The sequence below is a fragment of the Muscardinus avellanarius genome (genome assembly GCF_963383645.1).
Source record: "Muscardinus avellanarius genome assembly, chromosome: 12".
NCBI lineage: Eukaryota > Metazoa > Chordata > Mammalia > Rodentia > Gliridae > Muscardinus > Muscardinus avellanarius.
In genome coordinates this window covers 105,219,537-105,238,261 of record NC_137798.1, presented here as the reverse complement: position 1 = coordinate 105,238,261, position 18,725 = coordinate 105,219,537, and the positions used below count along the sequence as shown (strand labels likewise).

Below are 18,725 nucleotides of genomic sequence, written 5' to 3'. Positions count from 1 at the left end.
GGGCCAGAGCTGGGCCCACTACTCCAGTGTCTCGGGCTCACACCCAAGTTCTCCAAACCTCTAGGTCGAGCCTTTCCACAAGGAGCTGCAGCACACACGTGTGCACATGCACATACACACGTGCACACTCCCCCCAGACAGAATGTGTAAGCAAACCCAGGCTAAAAGACAAGAACCCTAAATACGTCCCAGCAAAGGGCTGTTGTTACAGATCGCTCTGGGCAAGAGTGGGCTGGATGACACCCAGCAGGAGCGCACCGGAGCCACAGCAGGAACCACACAGCTTGGCCGCAGTGCCCGGTCACCTCTGCCCAGGGAGCACCTCTGCCCAGGGAGCACCTCTGCCCAGGGAGCACCTCTGCCAGTGGAGCTTTCTGGACTACCTCTTCTTTTCCTTTAAAGTTGCCCCCCCATCCTTTCAACCTTTAATTTGTTTAAAGTGTGACACACCCCAGGCATGGTGGTGCACGCCTGTAATCCTAGGGATTAGGAGGCTGAGGAAAGAGGATAAAAAATTCAAGGGCGAGGTCGGGTGTGGTGGCGCACGCTTGTCATCCCCGAGCTTGGGAGGCGGAGACAGGAGGATCGCGCAGGTTCGAAGCCAGCCACGCGTGCTGGCTTAGGAGACCCTGTTTCCAAATAAAAAAGTATAAAAATAGGTCTGGGAGTGTAGCCCGGAGGTAGAAGGGCTTCCAGGAACCCCAGTACCACCCAAACAAACAAACAAACAAACAAAACAAACTAACAACACACAAACAAACAAAAACAAACAAAACAAGGCCAGCCTCAGCGACTTATGAGACCAGGCATGGTGGCACACGCTTGTAATCCCAGCATTCAGGAGGCTGAGACTGGAGGATCACAGTTTGCAGCCAGCCTCAGTTACTTAGTGAGGCCCTCTGCAACTCAGTGAGACCCTGTTTCAAAATAAAGAATAAATAATAGGGCAGGGGGTATAGCTTGAAGGTAGAATGCCCCTGGGTTCCACCCTCAGACCTTGCCAAAAAAAAAAAAAAAAAAAAAAAAATGCTGGGCGTGGTGGTGCTCACTGGTAATTCCAGAACTTGGGAGGCTGAGACAGGTGGATCCCAGGTTCGGCTAGCCTCAGATACTTAGTGAGACTCTGTTTCAAAATATAAGCCGGGCGTGGTGGCGCACGCTTGTAATCCCCGCGCTTGGGAGGCTGAGACAGGAGGATTGCACAGGTTTGAAGCCAGCCGCACGTGCTGGCTTAGGAGACCCTGTTTCCAAATAAAAATTTAAAAATAGGTCTGGGAGTGTAGCCTGGAGGTAAAGAGTGAGCGCCAGAGAGCAAGGCCTGGGAACCTCAGATGACGATGTGGGGAGGAGGCCCGGGGCCAGATGCCTCTTACCAGCGGAGGTAGAAGGACTTCCAGGAACCCCAGTACCACCAAAAAAAAAAAAAAAAAAATATGCCGGGTGTGGTGATGCACGCTTGTAATCCCCGTGCTTGGGAGGCGGAGCGGAGACAGGAGGATCACGGTTTGAAGCCAGCCTCAGTTACTACTTAGTGAGGCCCTGTTTCGAAATAAAGAATAAAAAACAGGGCTTGGGTGTAGCCCAGAGGTAGAATGCCCCTGGGGTCAATCCCTAGTACTACAGAAAAAGAAAAATAAATAAATAAATAATAAGTCAATTAAAGAGCCAGGCATGGTGGAGCATGCCTGTAATGCCAGTACTTGGGAGGCTGAGGCAGGAGATCAAAGGTTTGCGAACAGCCTCAGCATGTACTGAGGCCCTCAGCAACTTAGCGAAACCCTGTTTCCAAGTGAAAAAATAAAATTGGTCTGGGAGTGTAGCTCTGAGGTAGAAAGTTCCTGGGACTAATCTTCAGTATCATCTCTCGTGCCCTCCAAAAAATAAGGAAAAGAAAAGAAAGTCAAAGTCATTAAAGTCTGCTGCTTAGGCCTTGACCCAGGGTCTGAAGTGTGACTTCAGAAGCCAACAGGAAAAGGCACTTGCAACCTTCAGGGGATGTGCTGAGGAAAAACACTTGGAAACGGCCTGCCGGTGGCCATGCTGTTCTGCCCTTCCTGAGCAGGCGTGGCAAAGCCAGCCATGACTGCTCTTCTGTCCCCTCTCCAGAGCTGTCCAAGGCGCCAGCCGGGGTGACGTGCGTGGCGAGCGTGCAGCCCTGCCCTCCCGTGGCAGTGCCCTGACAAATGCCCCGCCAGGCCCTCACGGAGCGCTCCCTCCACTCCAGGTCTGGCCGGCCTTCTAGGGAGACGGGCCCAGAAGCCAATGGGCCCAGGGACCTTCAGACTCTGGCCCTCCAGGGTCACGGCAAGTACCAGCAGGGCGCAAGACAGCCATTCCTTTCCTGTGGGTGTTCTGTGCTGCTGGGATGGAACCCAGTGTCTGTGCAAGCGCTCTACCGCTGAGCTCCACCCCCAGCTTTGCAGGGCTTCTGACCAGCCCTCTGGCGCCTCCCTCTCACAACTAAGGGGCTGCCAGTATCTAAAGAAAGGGTCCTTGGGAGGCGGAGACTGGAGGATCACAGGTTAGAGTTCAGCCTCAGAAACAGTGAGACTTGTAGCAACCTATCAAGACTCTATTTCAAAACAAAACCAGCCGGGCGTGGTGGCACATGCTCATAATGCCAGAGCCTGGGAGGCTGAGACAGGAGGATCTCACAGGTTCGAAGCCAGCCTCAGCTACTGAGTGAGGCTCTCAGCAACTTAGTGAGACCCTGTTTCCAAATAAAGTATAAAATAAGTCTGGGAGTATAGCCCAGAGGTAGAAAAGCCCCTGGGTTCCACCCACAGTACCACAAAAAACAAAAACCAAATCAACCCCCCCAAAAAACAAAACCAGCCAGGTGTGGTGGCGCACACTTGTAATCCCAGCATTTGGGAGGCTGAGACAGGAGGATCTCACAGGTTCAAAGCCAGCCTCAGCTACTTAGTGAGGTCCTCTATAACTCAGTGAGACCCTGTTTCAAAACAAAAAATAAAATAAAGCCAGGTGTGGTGGCGCATGCTTGTAATCCCAGCATTCAGGAAGCTGTGACAGGAGGATCACGGTTTGTGGACAGCCTCAACTACTTACTGAGGCCCTTTGCAATTCAGTGAGACCCTGTTTCAAAATAAAGAATAAAAGACAGGCGTGGTGGCTCACGCCTGTAATCCCTACAGTTGGGAGGCTGAGACAGGAGGATCTCACAGGTTCAAAGCCAGCCTCAGCTACTTAGTGAGGCTCTTAGGAACTTAGTGAGACCCTGTTTCCAAATAAAATATATAAAAAAAAAATAGGTCTGGGAGGATAGCCCGGAGGTAGAAAGCCTCTGGGTTCCACCCCTAGTACCACCAAAAAAAAAAAAAAAAAAAAAAAAGTAAAATAAAAATAAGTCTGGGGTGTAGGTTGGAGGTAGAATATCCCAGGTTCCATCCCCAGTACTGCAAATAAATAAATAAATAAATAAATAAATAAATAAATAAATAAATAAATAGAGTTGAGGGTGTAGCTTGGAGGTGGAACACCCCTAGGTTCAATCCCCAGGACCAAACACACAGGATGCAGAGGGCTGGTGCAGCACAGAGGTAGAGCACCGGGGTTACACACTGTAGGAGAAGAGTCAGTGCGCTCTGCTCCGGGAGGGGACTCACTTGCTAGGGTGCACAGCAGGGAGCACCGTGCAGTCAGCAAGCCAGAGGGCCTGGCTTCCTGTGCGCTCCAGTAATAGCAAAACCCAAGACGCCCAGGCTGGAGGGAGGGCTGGCTGCTGGGCCCTATCTTCAGGGGGCAGAGGCCAAGGGTCTCACAAGGGTCTCTGAGGAGCTGATGGCTCCTCAGAGGTCCAATGTGGATTAGAGCGGGTGAAGGGCCTGCAGCCTACACCACATTCCCAAGGTCATTCCCAAGGTCGCCTGGCCCCCCCTTTTAAATTATGGGACAGGGCCTCACTAAGTTGCCCAGGCTGGCCCCAAGCCTGTGGCTCTCCTGCCTCAGCCTCCCCGGTTGCTGGGATGGCAGGCCTGCACCTTTGCACCTGGCTGACCTTGAGTTCTCATGTGTCTGTCCATCTGTCTACCCATCCATCAGCCCATCTTCTTTGGATGCACTTCACGGTGGTGACAGACACCAGCAACCTTCCCTATATTTCAACATGCAAATTATTAACTGTTAACTGGAGCACAGTATTTGTTCAAGGTTTTTTTTTTTTTTGTGGTACTAAGGGATAGAACCCAGGGGCATTCTACCTCCAAGCTACACTCCCAGCTCTATTTCTTATTCTCTATTTTTTTGAAGCAGAGTCTCACTGAGTTGCAAAGGGCCTCACTAAGTAGTTGCGGCTGTCTGTGAACTGCGATCCTCCTGTCTCAGCCTCCCGAATGCTGGGATCGCAAGCCATTCCAAGTTTTTGTTTGTTTGTTTTTGTGTTTTTTGGTGGTAGTGGTACTGGAGCACTACCCCTGAGCTGCACCTCCAGCCCTGTTTTACTTTTATTTTGAAACAAGGTCTCACCAGGCTGATGCGTCTCACTACTAGCTCAGGCTGTATTTGAATCTGTGGTCCTGTCTCTGCCTCCTAAGTCCTGGGTTTTAAGCATGCGCCACCACACCCCGCAATTCCCTGAGCTTTAGCAAACCCTCTGGCAGCAGCCTTGTGCTCCTGGGCCGCCCTTTCCTCGCAACCGGATCGGGCTGACACCAGCAGCTCATTTCGTTTGCGGTTCTAGCATTTCACATGACGGGGCCATGCAGGAGGGTACGCTCGGAGCGGCCTCCTCAGGCTGCTCACTGTGGGACTCACCGCGCTAGTGTGTTCGTTTCTTTGTTTCTGGCTCATCTGTTTTTATTTCTGCACTGCATCCCCACCAGTCCCTAAGTCGCAGAACCAAGGGTGGGAGGTCAGAGGGCTAAGCGGCACCCATGGGCCTCCAGGAGCTCGGCAGGGCCCAGGCTGCTGGTGTGATGGCCTGCGGCCGTGCCCCCAACGCCTCCTAGCACAGCTGCTTGGCATCTGGTCTATCTGGCCTGTCCTCCATTCCTGCCTTGGCCAAGGCCTGACTCATAAAACCTTCCTCCCTAGGAAGAGAGGTGGTGTGGGCATTTTTGGAACTTGACACCTGTAGCTTCCCAGTCCTGCACCCAGGGGATCCTGCACCCTCCGGCTCAAGGCGCAGATCCCAAATGCCGCCTCTAACCAGCAGGCCAGGGCTGCTGGTCTCTTCCCCAAGCCGCAGGAGGATGGGCCCTCAGCATCACCTGCCCTGGGTCACTAAGGACAAGGCCAGAGAGGCAGAGAGCAGAGGTGCGCGGAGCTGCAGCATGCCTGGGGTGTGCCTCCCCGGGGATGCGGTGAGTGCATGGGCCGCGCGGGCTCCCGAGGGGCAGGAGCCCACCCGGCTGAGCACGGGCTGCGGAAGGCACACACTGGCTGGACTTCAAAGACTTAGTACGAAAATAGGAAAACAGGTAAAAGGAGACGTGTGTGTGTGTGTGCGCGCGCGCACGCTGAGAACCGGAGCCAAGGCCTCTCATGTAAGGCAACTGCTCTGTCGCCAGGCTATGCCCTGTTCCCTTCTTGGTAATGTTAAACTATTGTGGTTACATGTTGAAATGATAGCTATTTTGGATATACTGGATTAAATAAAATACATCATCAGACCTGATTCTGCCCACGACTCACCAGGACTTGATAGTTAGGCCTCCAGCTGCCAGCACGCAGCAGCCGCCTGGGTGTGGCGCTCACCACCGCCTCTCCACATGCCCTCAGCAGGACGACCACGCGCTCCTGCTCTCATGTCCTTGCACGTGCTCCCGGGACAGAGAGCAGATGTGCCTTCCCAGAGCGGATGGCTCTGGCAGTGGCCCCACTGGCTGCGGCTGCGCAGCCCCAGCTCCCCCTCGCTCAGCTGGCTCCCCACCCCCAGGTCTGGTGGGTGGTCCCAGGAATCCTGGGAGCCTCAGCAGGCCCCTGCGTGGTGTCAAGGACCCTCGTGTGCTCTGCGCTGCCACACTGCACTTGCCTTCTGGTCTCTCACCCCCACGTGCCCGGCCCTCTGGCCACGCGCAGGCCCTGCAGTACTCCCGCCCAGCCCCACGAGTACCCGGGAGGGATCCCGTGGACTGCTCTTGAGTCACTGGCAACGGGCTGAGGGTGAGGGTGGAGGAGCCAGGCACAGTCCTGGACCTGCACCCAGAGTGCCAGCTTTCCTCATTACAGAAGAGATGCCATGGACACCTTGTTCCTAAGGCCTGCTGCTAGTTCAGGGATTCTGCATGTAGCGTTGGGGCAAGGATGGCGCAGGGAGTCAGGTTTCCAGGGCTGGGAGGGCAGCGGATGCCCAAAGCAGACAGGCTGTACACTGACCAACAGAGTCCTCTGCCGGGAGTGCCTCCGTGGGCTCCTCACCCCAGCTCCTGGGGAGCCTGGGGAGGCAGGAGAATCATTTGAGCCTAGGAGTCTGAGCTCTGCCTGGGAACACAGAGAAACCCTAACTCCACCAACACCAGGGCTGGGACGCAGCTCAGAGGGACAGTGCTTGCCCAGCATGCCCGAACCTTGGGGTCAAGCCCAAGACCACACACACACTCAAAAATAGTCCTTTATAGCCGGGCGTGGTGGCACACGCTTGTAATCCCCGCGCTTGGGAGGCAGAGACAGGAGGATCGCACAGGTTCGAAGCCAGCCGCGCGCGCTGGCTTAGGAGACCCTGTTTCCAAATAAAAATGTAAAAGTAGGTCTGGGTGTGTAGCCCGGAGGTAGAAGGGCTTCCAGGAACCCCAGTACCAAAAAAAAAAAAAAAAAAATAGTCCTTTATAAAACATGCATATTTTTTTCCCTAATTAAAAAAACCCAGCCCAATATGGAAAAATATGGAGAATAGAAATGAGTATTTTAATTACTCGTAATCCTTGAACAAAAAGTAGTCATTTTAGCCAGGTGTGGTGGTGCATGCTTGTAATCCCCGCACTTGTGAGGCTGAGACAGGAGGATCGCGCAGGTTCGAAGCCAGTCCTGCTGGCTTAAGAGACCCTGTTTCCAAATAAAATATAAAATAGGTCTGGGAGTGTAGCCTGGATGTAGAAGGCCCCTGGGTTCCATCCCCAGTATCACCATCAAAAAATAAAAGTAATTTTAGCCGGGCATGGTGGCACACACTTGGAATCCCAGCACTCGGGAGGCTTAGACAGGAGGATCACAGTTTGAGGACAGCCTCAGCTACTTAGTGGGGCCCTTTGCAACTCTCAGTGAGACCCTGTTTTAAAATAAAGAATAAAAAATTAGCCAGGCATGGTGTCACATGCTTGTAATCCCAGCATTAGGGAGGCTGAGACAGAAGGATCGCGGTTCGCGGACAGCCTCAGCTACTCAGTGAGGCACTCTGCAACTCAGTGAGACCCGGTTTCAAAATAAAGAATAAAAAGTAGGGCAGGGGGTATAGCTCGGAGGTCAAATCCCCTGGGTTCCATCCCCAGACCCGCAAAAAAAAAAAAAAAAAAAAAGAATAAAAAAATTGGGCTGGTGGTGTAGCTTGAAGGTAGAATACCCGTAGGTTCCATCCCCAGTACCACACAAAAAAAGTAATATTTGTTACAGTTTCTTCTGGGTTTTAGTGGAGTTTTGTTGTTTTGTTTTACAAAATCGGCACCAGACCTGAGACATAGCGCTGGCCAACAGCACGCACCCCACAGGAAAGGAGGTGCATGATGGCGGCAGGGCCCTGGGCTGCACACCCCACTTCACCCTGAGGCAGCCGTGGGGACAGATGGCCCTCCAGGATGAGGCCAATCACCGCCTGGGCAGCCGCAGGGGGACTGCGCGCGGCCCACGTGGCCGCTGGAGCCCTTCCTTATCTGTAACACCCGGGACCGCGGTGACGAGAGGTTCTACCACCCGGCGAGGCCACGCCGCTTTCCTAGTCAGCCTGGTCCCCGCTGCTCATAATGCGACATGTGCGCCCTGGAACATCTAATGCTTTATTTTTATCTGGGGATAGGGTCTCGCTAAGTTGCCTTGAACTCGTCATCCTCCTGCCTCAGCCTCCCGAGTGGCTGGGGTCCCAGGACGTACCACCAGGCCTGGCTGCCTTTATTCAGGCCACGGTGTTGTGAAGGATCACACTGTCAACACTGCTGGCTGTAGAGGTGCCTCAAGTATGGACAGAAAATTCTCACACTGAAATAGAAAATTCCAATCTCGTAAGATGCTAAACACAACTATAAATATTTCCTCCAAATCCTTCCAAGTGTTAGCAAGTCTGAAAACTGAGTCATTTGTTTTCAGTATTTTGTTGAAACCTCACCCCAAAACCACTACAAGAGGGCGGTTGTACCAGAGAATGGGAAGCGAGGATGGAGAGCCGCCGCTGACCTTGCGGCTGCCGCCTCGCCCGGCTTCCGGACGCTGCTCTCAGGGCCTCGCTCACCCCGCAGATGCGTCCTGGGCACACTCGAGGGCAGCTCAAGCGGGCAACACCACGCACAACCAGGCAGGCACGGCGCGGCACGGCAGACGCTGAAGCTGTTTGTCTCCTAACGCTTGGACATTCTCCACAGACCCCATGACTGCAACCCTGGTGCTGGGCACGAGGGGGCCTCCCTGTACTCAGTGCGTGCCTCACTGAGCCGTGCGCCTGGCACCCAGCATGCCTCTCGCTCCTGGACTCGCCTTCTGAGGACCCTCTGCACAAAGATTCCCATGGGTTTCGCTCTAAAATACCAGCTGTGTGCCGGGCGTGGTGGCACACGCTTGTAATCCCCGCGCTTGGGAGGCTGAGACAGGAGGATCGCGCAGGTTCGAAGCCAGCCTCAGCTACTTAGTGAGGCTCTCAGCAACTTAGTGGACCCTGTTTCCAAATAAAATATAAAATAGGTCTGGGAGGGTAGCCTGGAGGTAGAAAGCCTCTGGGTTCCACCCCCAGTACCACCAAAAAAAACAAAGTATAAAATAGGTCTGGGAGGGTAGCCCAGAGGTAGAAGGGCTTCCAGGAACCCCAGTACCACCAATAAATAAATAAATAAAATAAATAAATAAATAAATAAATAAGTAAATAAATAAATATAATAAAATACCAGCTGTGAGGAAGTGGGTCTGGGGCGTGCCACTGGGACATCCCTCCTGCCCACCGTAGCCAGCGTCCTGGTGACGGCCTCGGGCCTCAGGAGGGAAGCAAGTCAGATCTCACACGCCTGGGGCTGGTCCCAGCCCGACACCTGCTAGCAATGAGGCCGCAGCCACTTTCTGAACATGCTCTGTGGAGCAGGGTTGGGAGGAGCCACTGAGCGGTCCTGAGGACTGGCAGGATGGCGCGCTCACAGCCCCGAGCCCCCATGGTGGCAGGGCCCCATACAGCCCAACCTCTGACCTGAAAATGTGAGGGTTTTTTTTTTGGCGGGGGGGAGGATATTGGGGATTGAACTCAAGAGCATTCTACCTCTGAGCTATACCTTCAGCCCTATTTTTTTTTTTTTTTTTTGGCAGTACTGGGGATGGAACCCAGGGGTGTTCTACCTCCCGGCTACACCCACAGCCCTATTTTATAATTTATTTGGAAACAGGGTCTCACTAAATTGCTCAAAGCCTAAGTAGCTGAGGCTGGCTTCGAACCTGTGCGATCCTCCTGTCTCAGCCTCCCAAGCGCTGGGATTATAAGCGTGCACCACCATGCCTGGCTTCAGCCCTATTTTTTATTTTTCTTTTGAAACGGTCTAAGTTGCCGAGGGCCTTCCTGGGTTGCTGAGGCTGGCTGTGAACCTGCGATCCTCCTGTCTCAGGCGCCCCAGGTAATTGGGATTACAAGTGTGTGCCATCACTCTAGGCAGAAATTTGTGTTTTGACACAGTGCTCACCGTAACGACACTGCCAGGTGTCCGTGTGGCTCCCTGGCTGCAGAGAGCACCCGGGCAGGGGTGGGGGCCAGCCTCTTCCATCCTGGCCTTCGGCTTGCTGGGGAAAGGGTGCGGCAAGCTACATGCACACTCCCACCCTCTCACCAACCCGCACACCCGGCTCGACCACGCTGGGTGGCTCTGCAGGCCACAGACCACAGCCCACTGTCACCAGGGGTCTTCCGCAGATGCTCGAGCCTGTCAAGATTGCTTGGAGTTGTCAGAGAAATACCACTTTCAAGCAAAGTACTGTGCATAAAAATGTGCAGATGATAAATAATAGATGAAGCCGAAAAATGAGATATCAGCCAAACTAAAAGATGCTTTTGGGAAAAGATTTACAAAACTGACAAACTCTGTATTTGGAATAAGAAAACAGGACAAGTTATTAAAATCCGAAAGAAACGCGGAGACATTACTACCAACTGCATAGAAACAAGAAGGACTGTGAGAATACTACAACTAGATACCAATACATTAGACAACATAGATGAACAAAATCTAGAAAAAACCAAATTGCTCTTATGGAAACAAGAAGAAATAGAAAATTCAGAAGAGACCTAGAATAAGTAAAGAGACGGAATCAGTCACTAAAAACAAATAAAACCCAAAAGCATCCCACAAGAAAAGCCGGCCTAAGGGCTAATCTGATAAATTTTAACAAAGGTTTAAAAGCCAATCAGCGTCAACTTTCACAAGCTTTTCTATGAAACAAAAGAGGAAGCATCCTTTCAAATGCATTTTAGGGTTCAGCATTACCCAGACACCAAACACACACACTCAAGGCAAGGAAAGGAAAGCAGCGGGTGGCGCCCCTGTAATGCCAGCTGCTGGCCTAGCAAGACAGGCCGCCTCAGAATAAAACCAAGCAGGGCTGGGTGTGGCTTGGAGGCAGAATAGTCCCTTGGGTTCAATTCCCAGGATCACAAAAGAAAAAGACAAAGACCCAATTAAGAAATGAGCAAGTGAGCTGGCGAAGTGGTGGGCACGCTTGTAGGCGCACACTTGCGATCCCAGCATGGGGAGGCTGGCTGAGACCGGAGGATGGAGGTTTGCGGTTAGCCTCAGCTCCTTAGTAAGGCCCTCTGCAACTCAGTGAGACTCTGTTTCAAAATAAAAAAATAGGGCTGGGGGTATGGCCCTTGGGTTCAATGCTCTGCACCAAAAACAAAAACAAGTGGCCGGGCGTGGTGGCGCACGCTTGTCATCCCCGCGCTTGGGAGGCAGAGACAGGAGGATGGCGCAGGTTCGAAGCCAGCCGCACGCGCTGGCTTAGGAGACCCTGTTTCCAAATAAAAATGTAAAAATAGGCCTGGGAGTGTAGCTGGAGGTAGAAGGGCTTCCAGGAACCCCAGTACCACCAAAACAAAAACAAAAACAAACAAAACCCAAAAAAGTATTTAGATACACAACTCCTTTTTTTTTTTTTTGGTGCTGAGGATGGTACCTATGAGTTATGCCCCCTGCCCTATTTTTTATTCTTTATTTTGAAACAGGGTCTCACTGAGTTGCAAAGGGCCTAAGTAGCTGAGACTGTCCAAGAACCAGGATCCTCCTGTTTCAGTCTCCCAAATGCTGGGATTACAAGCGTGCGCCGCTACAGCCGGTATGTAAATGACCGATAAACACATGAAGAGATGTTTAATATCATTAGTTCTTAGGTAAATGCAAATAAAAACCATAATGAAACAGACTGCATATCTACAAGGGTGAACAGGATAAACATGGGCGCAGCGTTGTGGGGGTGGGAGCCCTGTACACCTCCTCTCCGCCGCCGGTGGCATGACTCCAAAAAACGATTCCCTAGAAAGGGAAGCAGAGGCCGGGCGCACGCTTGTAATCCCCGCAGAGGCGGAGGCAGGAGGATCGCGCAGGTTTGAAGCCAGCCTTGCTGGCTAAAGAGACCCTGTTTCCAAATAAAAAAATATAAAATAAGTCTGGGAGTAGCCCGGAGGTAGAAGGGTTTCCAGGAACCCCAGTACCACAACAACAACAACAAAAAAAGACAAAGGACATACATTACATAATATCATTTATATGAAATATAAAAATAGGGAAGTCCATAGAAATAGGAAACAGAGCCAGGCATGGTGGGCCTCTGGTAATCCCAGGGCTTGGGAGGCTGAGACAGGAGGATTACAGGTTTGAGGCCAGCCTTGGCACTTTATCAAGGCTCGTGTGCAAGTTTGTAAGACTATTTCAAACAAAAAAATAAAATTGAATGGGGGGTGTAACTCGAAGGTACAAGGCTTCTGGATTCAATCTCCAGTAACCCTCCCCCCAAAAAGGTGTGATCAGTGACTATGATGGCCTGAGGTGGGGTGGGGTTCTGGGGAAATGGAGTGGCTGCTGTTGCATGAGGGGTTTCTTTTTGGGGTGAGGAAAATGTTCTGGAACCGACACTGGTGACTGTTGCGTTGGGCCGTAAACTATAAAAGGGCCAATTTGATGGTATCTGAATTATAACTTGTTTTTTTTGGACTAGGGATGGAATCCAGGGACATTTAATGTCCGAGCTACAACCCCAGCCCATTTTATTTTTTATTTTGGAATATGATCTCTCCAAGAAGTCTCACTATTGCTGAAGATTGAGGATAGCCTCAAACCTGTATTTTTCCTGTCTAAGCCTCCCAAGTACTAGGATTACAAATGCGTGCTGCCATGACAGGATAAATTAAACTCTTAAATAACAAGCCGGACATGGTGGCGCATGCTTGTAATCCCAACATTTGAGAGGCTAAGACAGGAGGATTGTGGTTTGAGGACAGCCTCAGCTACTTAGTGAGACCCTGTTTCCAAATAAAAAATAAAACAGGTCTGGGGTGAAGCCTGGAGGAATAAGGTCCTTGAGTTCTATCCCAAGTACCACAAGAAAACAAAACAAAACAAAACAACATGAAGCTGTTAGAAAAGAAGCAAAAAAGAGGAAACAAAGGTCCCCAGGAGCCCACCTGGTGTAGAGAGTGATACATACATTTACAGTGTGTGTGGTACTGAGGGTGCAGCTCAGGGACGTTCTGCCTTCAAGCTACAGCCCCAGCCCTATTTCATTCTTTTAATTTTGAAACAGGGTCTCACTAAGTTGTGGAGGGCCTAAGTAGCTGAGGCTGCCCACGAACCTGCGATCCTCCTGGCTCTGTCCCCCAAGTATTCCCCAGTTCTATTTTTTATTCTTTTATTATGACACAGGGTCTCACTAGGGTGACGAGAGCCCCCTACTTGCTGAGGCTGGCCTTGAACCTGTGCCCCTTGCGTCTCGGCCTCCCAGGCTCTGGGATCACAGGTGCGGCGCCCACGCCGGTCATCAGCTTGCTGTCCTCATCCCGGCGCACAGCACTGCTGACAAGGCCAGCGAGGAGTTATCGCTCTGCTGGGTGGACTGTGCCATCGCGGGACACTGGCGTGGGCAGAGGACTCGGGTGTGCTGAGACCCACTCTACACGCCTCTGTTCACTGTGCTTTAGAATTCACAAAGCGCACCATCAACGACCTTGTACCCACTCCCACAAGCCTGGGAGGAGGAAGACCCGCCAGCGAGGACACAGAGCCTCGCTCTGGCCACATCCTCTAACAAGTGACCCCCGGGCAGGACGGCGTGCCCAGGGTCAGCCCTGCACCTCTCCTTCAGCCTCCATCACCTTACTCCCGAGACATTTACTCCACTCCTGATTTCTTTCCTGTCTCAACCAAAGGCCCACCCCACCAGGTCCCACGCCTGCCCCGCAGGTGCAGTCCAACAGTCACAGCAGGAGTCAGAGCAAGTCATTCTCACCCAGACACACCCCTGAATCATGAATTTTAACAGAAACAGACTTAGCATGGCAACCAAGACTATTAGGCCTCAGGGGCACCAAATCATACATTAAAATCAGATTTGTGATTGTGTGTGTGTGTGGGGAGACTAACTGGGGATTGAGCCTAGAGGCATTCTACCTTTAAGATCCACCCCTCGCCTGATTTTATTTTTATTTTGAAATAGAATCTTGCTAGGTTGACGAGAGTCTCACTACTTATTGAAGCTGTCCTTGAACCTATGATGCTCCTGTCTCAGCCTCCCGCGTACTGGGATTACAGGTGTGCACCACCAGGTCTGACTTCAGATAATCTTTAATTCTGCTCTAAACTTTACAAATATCAAACTCCAAGCTTGGAATGCCTCTGAGCAAGAGAATTCCGACCCTGGGAATGCCTCCTCCTCCGCAGCAGTGTGAGAGACAGGCAGCTGTTTCCTGGCAGAGGCCCCCCATTCTCATCAGCTGCGCCTGACCAGGAGCACGCGCCTACCTGACCTGGCTCACCTGGACAGGTGGCTCTATCATGATCCAGGCTGGAAGCATCAGACTGGGATTCAGAGGCTGGGTTCCTACACGGAAGTAAACGCCACCCCTGGAATCGCAGGCCCAGATGTGCTGATTTCCACAGGCCAAGCTCGTCAGCTTTACGGCTCCTGCAGACAAGGAAAACACACACGCCATAATTACTTTGTGACCTGCCTAGCCTTCCGTTTAACCCATGAACTCTGACCTTGTACTTCAAAGGAAGAGAGGGGCTGCACTTGAGCTGAACTGCGGTGTGGGCGCTGACCAGGCTTGAGGCCACAACATGAGTCAGGAAGGTGCCCTGCCACCAGCCGGGCACCGCACGGCCCAGCACAGTACCCTGAGCCACCGAGTGGCAAGCAAGAGCTCAGCATGGGCCGGTCAACAGTCTCACCCTCACGTGACTACTGTCAGTAACTGCGGCTGTGGGGAGAGGTAATCCATATTTACAGATGATCTTTTTTTTTTTTTTTTTTTTTTTGGTGGTGGTACTGGGGTTCCTGGAAGCCCTTCTACCTCCGGGCTACACTCCCAGACCTATTTTTTACATTTTTATTTGGAAACAGGGTCTCCTAAGCTAGTGCACGCGGCTGGCTTCGAACCTGCGCTATCCTCCTGTCTCTGCCTCCCAAGCGCGGGGATTACAAGCGTGCGCCACCACGCCCGGCCAGATGATCTTTTTTTCTCTTTAGTGGTTGGGATTAAAGGCAGGGGTGCTACCTACCACTAAGCTACATCCCCAGATCTTTTATTTGTTTATTTTATTTTGAGAAATGATCTTGCTAGGTTGCCCAGGCTGGCCTGGGAGTTAAGATCCTCTGGTCTGTACCTCCCAAATCAATGAAATTGCAGGAATTATAAGCCCCAATTGAAATCAAGATGGAATGATTAATGGTAAATGAGTGTGCTGACACATGCACTTGGGAGGCTGAGGCAGGAGGATCGCGGCTCACAGACGGCCTCAGCAACTGAGCGAGGCCCTCACAACTCAGTGAGACCCTGTTTCAAAAAAAATAAATAAAGGAGTTGGGCATGGGGGCGCACCTTGTAATCCTGCACTTGGGAGGCTGAGACAGGAGGATCGTGCAGGTTCGAAGCCAGCCTCAGCTACTTAGTGAGGCTCTCAGTAACTTAGTGAGACCCTGTTTCCAAATAAAATATAAAATAGGTCTGGGAGTACAGCCCGGAGGTAGAAAGCCTCTGGGTTCCACCCCCAGTACCACAAAGAAATAAAAAATAAAAAAAAATAATTTAAATTTAAATTAAAAAAAATAAATAAAATAAAAATAGGGCTGGGGGCATAGCTCAGAGGTAGAATGCCCCTGGGTTCCAGCACCAGTACCACACACACACACAAAAAAAATTAAGATTAACTAATTTTTCTAAAGGATCTTTCTTTTTATATTTATTTTTCTTAGTTAAATCAACTGTAAGATAAAAGAAAGTAGAGCCGGGCGTGGTGGCACACACTTGTAATCCCAGCATTTGGGAGGCTGAGACAGGAGGATCACAGTTTATGGCCAGCCTCAGCTACTTAGTGAGACTCTTTGCAACTCAGTGAGACCCTGTTTCAAAATAAAGAATATAAAATAGGCCGGGCGTGGTGGCGCACGGTTGTAATGCCGGTGCTTGGAAGGCGGAGACAGGAGGATCACGCAGGTTCGAAGCCAGCCACGCTGGCTTAAGAGACCCTGTTTCTAAATAAAAAAAAAGTATAAAACTAGGTCTGGGAGTGTAGCCCGGAGGTAGAAGGGCTTCCAGGAACCCCAGTAATACCAAAAAATAAATAAATAAATAAATAAATAAAAAGAGAATGGAAGTAGCAGGGCTTGGTGGCGCACGCTTGTAATCGAAAAAAAAAAGTTTTAAATTACTTTATTCAATAAAGCAGACATTTTCCTTTCTGGATTACTTTTTAAATGTATACCTTAGAATAAAAAGTGGCATATTTGGTGTTTCACTATTTGTAAAACACTTTTCTATATAAATTACCACATAATGCAATACTGTGTTACTTAAAAGCATAAACTGACATGAAGATTTTCTTTATTACATGCTGGGGCCAGATTAATTAAACCACAGGTGCCTTAGTTTGCCGAACTGTCCAGCCCCTGACACAATGTAAACTGATGTCTGCTGGGAAGGAAAATGCTATTAGCATCTTAAATATCTGCTAAATTATGCATGTTTTCTTCCAAAAACCAGGACTGTAATAAATCAATACAAAATTCCATATTCAGTCCCTACAACTAGCTTCAGTAGGAAGCCATTTAGTCTAAGAATTCTCTTATTTTATTTTTCTGTGGTACTGGGGTGGAACCCAGGGGCTTTTCTACCTCTGGCTATACTCCCAGACCCATTTTATATTTTATTTGAAAACAGGGTCTCACTAAGTTGCTGAGAGCCTCACTCAGTAGCTAAGGCTGGCTTCGAACCCGTGCAAGCCTCTTGTCTCAGCCTCCCAAGCACTGGGATTACAAGCATGTGCCACCACGCCCGGCAGAATTCTCTTATTTTCGGGGAGAGAGGTACTGGGGATTAAACCCAGGGGCTTTCTACCTCTGAGCTATACCCCTAGCCCTATTTTTTATGATTCATTTATTTATATATTTCTTCATTCATTCGTTCATTCATTCATTTATTGTGGTACTGGGGATGGAAGCCAGGAGCATTCTACCTCCAAGCTACACCCCCAGCTCGATTTTTTATTCTTTTTGATAACAGGGTCTCATTGAAGCAGAGGGCCTCACTAAGTAGCTGAGGCTGTCCGTGAACAGTGAGTCTCCTGTCTCCGCCTCCCAAATGCTGGAATTACAAGCGTGCGCCACCATGCTTGGATCCATCTTTTATTGATTTGTTTTTGTGGTACTGAGGGTGGAACCCAGGGGTTTTTCTACCTCTGGGCTATACTCCCAGACCTATTTTTTTTTGTGTGTGTGTGTGGTGGGTGGTACTGCGGTTCCTGGAAGCCCTTCTACCTCTGGGCTACAATCCCAGACCTATTTTTATACTTTTTAAAATTTGGAAACAGGGTCTCTTATGCCAGCACGGCTGGCTTCAAACCTGCGCGATCCTCCTGTCTTCGCCTCCCAAGTGCGGGGATTATAAGCGTGCACCACCACGCCCGGCATCCCAGACCTATCTTATACTTTATTTGGAAACAGGGTCTCATTAAATTGCTGAGGCTGGCTTTGAACCTGTGCAGTCCTCCTGTCTCAGCCTCCCAAGTGCTGGGATTACAAGAGTGCGCCATCACACCGGCTCTAGTTTTTATTTCCAAACAGTCTCACTAAGCTGCAGAGGGCCTAAATTGCTGAGGCTGGCCACGAACCTGCGATCCTCCTGTCTCAGCCTCCCAGGTCCTGGGATTACAGTATGCACCACTGTGCCTGACTCTCTTGATTTAATTTTAAAATAGCAAGTGACTTCGTAATTTGTATGGGGAAGAAAGTAGAGATGTCTCCCTGTAACTAGAGAAGACTGCGGACACTCCAGACCTCACGGTGACCAGGTGCTGGCTCGGGCCGACAGGCCATCAAGGAGCAGAGCTTACTGGCAGCTCCCTGCTGCGGCAGCACCAGCAGACGTGCTCTGGGGCCTGGGTTTCGGTGTCAGAATATGTGGGAAGGAGAGCAGGGCTGCCGAGAAGGGCACACGCAGCCCCTGGACAGCTTTCATACTGGACCCTTCTGCTCCGTCCCCGGGGCCGGCCGGCCACTAGGGGCAGAGCGCGGGGGTCCTACTGCCAAAGGACCGCTCACGTGGGGTGACGGCCTGCTCCCGGTGTTAGGCACTCTGCTTATTTATTGTGATTTGGGGCTCAAAACCACAGCCTTACAAATACTAGCCACGCACTCTACCACTGAACTAGACCCCCAGCCCTTGTATTTTTTATTTTTGGAAAAAAAAAAAAAAAAAAAAAGAAAACCCAGGGGCATTCTACCTCTGAGCCATGCCCCTAGTCCTATTTTTTATTTTTATTTTGAAATAGAGTCTCACTAGGTTGATGAGAATCTCACTACTTACTGAGGCTGTCCTTGAACTCGCGGTCTTTCTGTCTCAGCCTTCCAAGTACTGGGATTACAAGTGTGCATTACCATGTACAACTTATTTTTTTTTAAATATTTTTGGACTGAGGATTGAACCTGGGTGCGTTCTACCTCCGAGTATACCCCCAGCCTATTTGTTTACTTACTTATTTTTGCGGTACTGGGGGTGGAACCCAGGGACATTCTACAGCCAAGCTACACCTCCAGGTCTATTTTTTATTCTTTATTTTGAAACAGGGTCTCACTAAGTTGCAAAGAGCCTCACTAAGTACCTTGGGCTATATACACACTCGCAATCCTCCTGTCTCAGCCTCCCAAGTACTGGAATTATAAGAATACACCACCATGCCTGGATTTATTTTTTATGTTGAAACAGGTGTCACTAAATTGCTTAGGGTCTCATTAGGTTACTTGGTGCTGGCCTTGAATCTGTGATTCTTCTATTTCAGCCTCCCAAGTACTGGGATTCCAGCATGCACCACCACGTGTAACTTCCAGTT

At 50.5% G+C, this 18,725-nt stretch overlaps 1 protein-coding gene across 1 annotated transcript in view; it reads right to left on the bottom strand.

Moving 5' to 3' along the window:
* The window catches only part of TECPR2 (tectonin beta-propeller repeat containing 2), a gene marked incomplete at both ends in the record, with an annotated part of 84,131 nt that overhangs the window by 6,634 nt on the left and 58,772 nt on the right, over positions 1–18,725 (bottom strand). Inside the window, one exon of the mRNA XM_080707234.1 lies at positions 14,156–14,304. Within this exon, the coding sequence (XP_080563360.1) occupies positions 14,156–14,304 (149 nt within the window). The remainder of the gene's footprint in view (positions 1–14,155; positions 14,305–18,725) is intronic.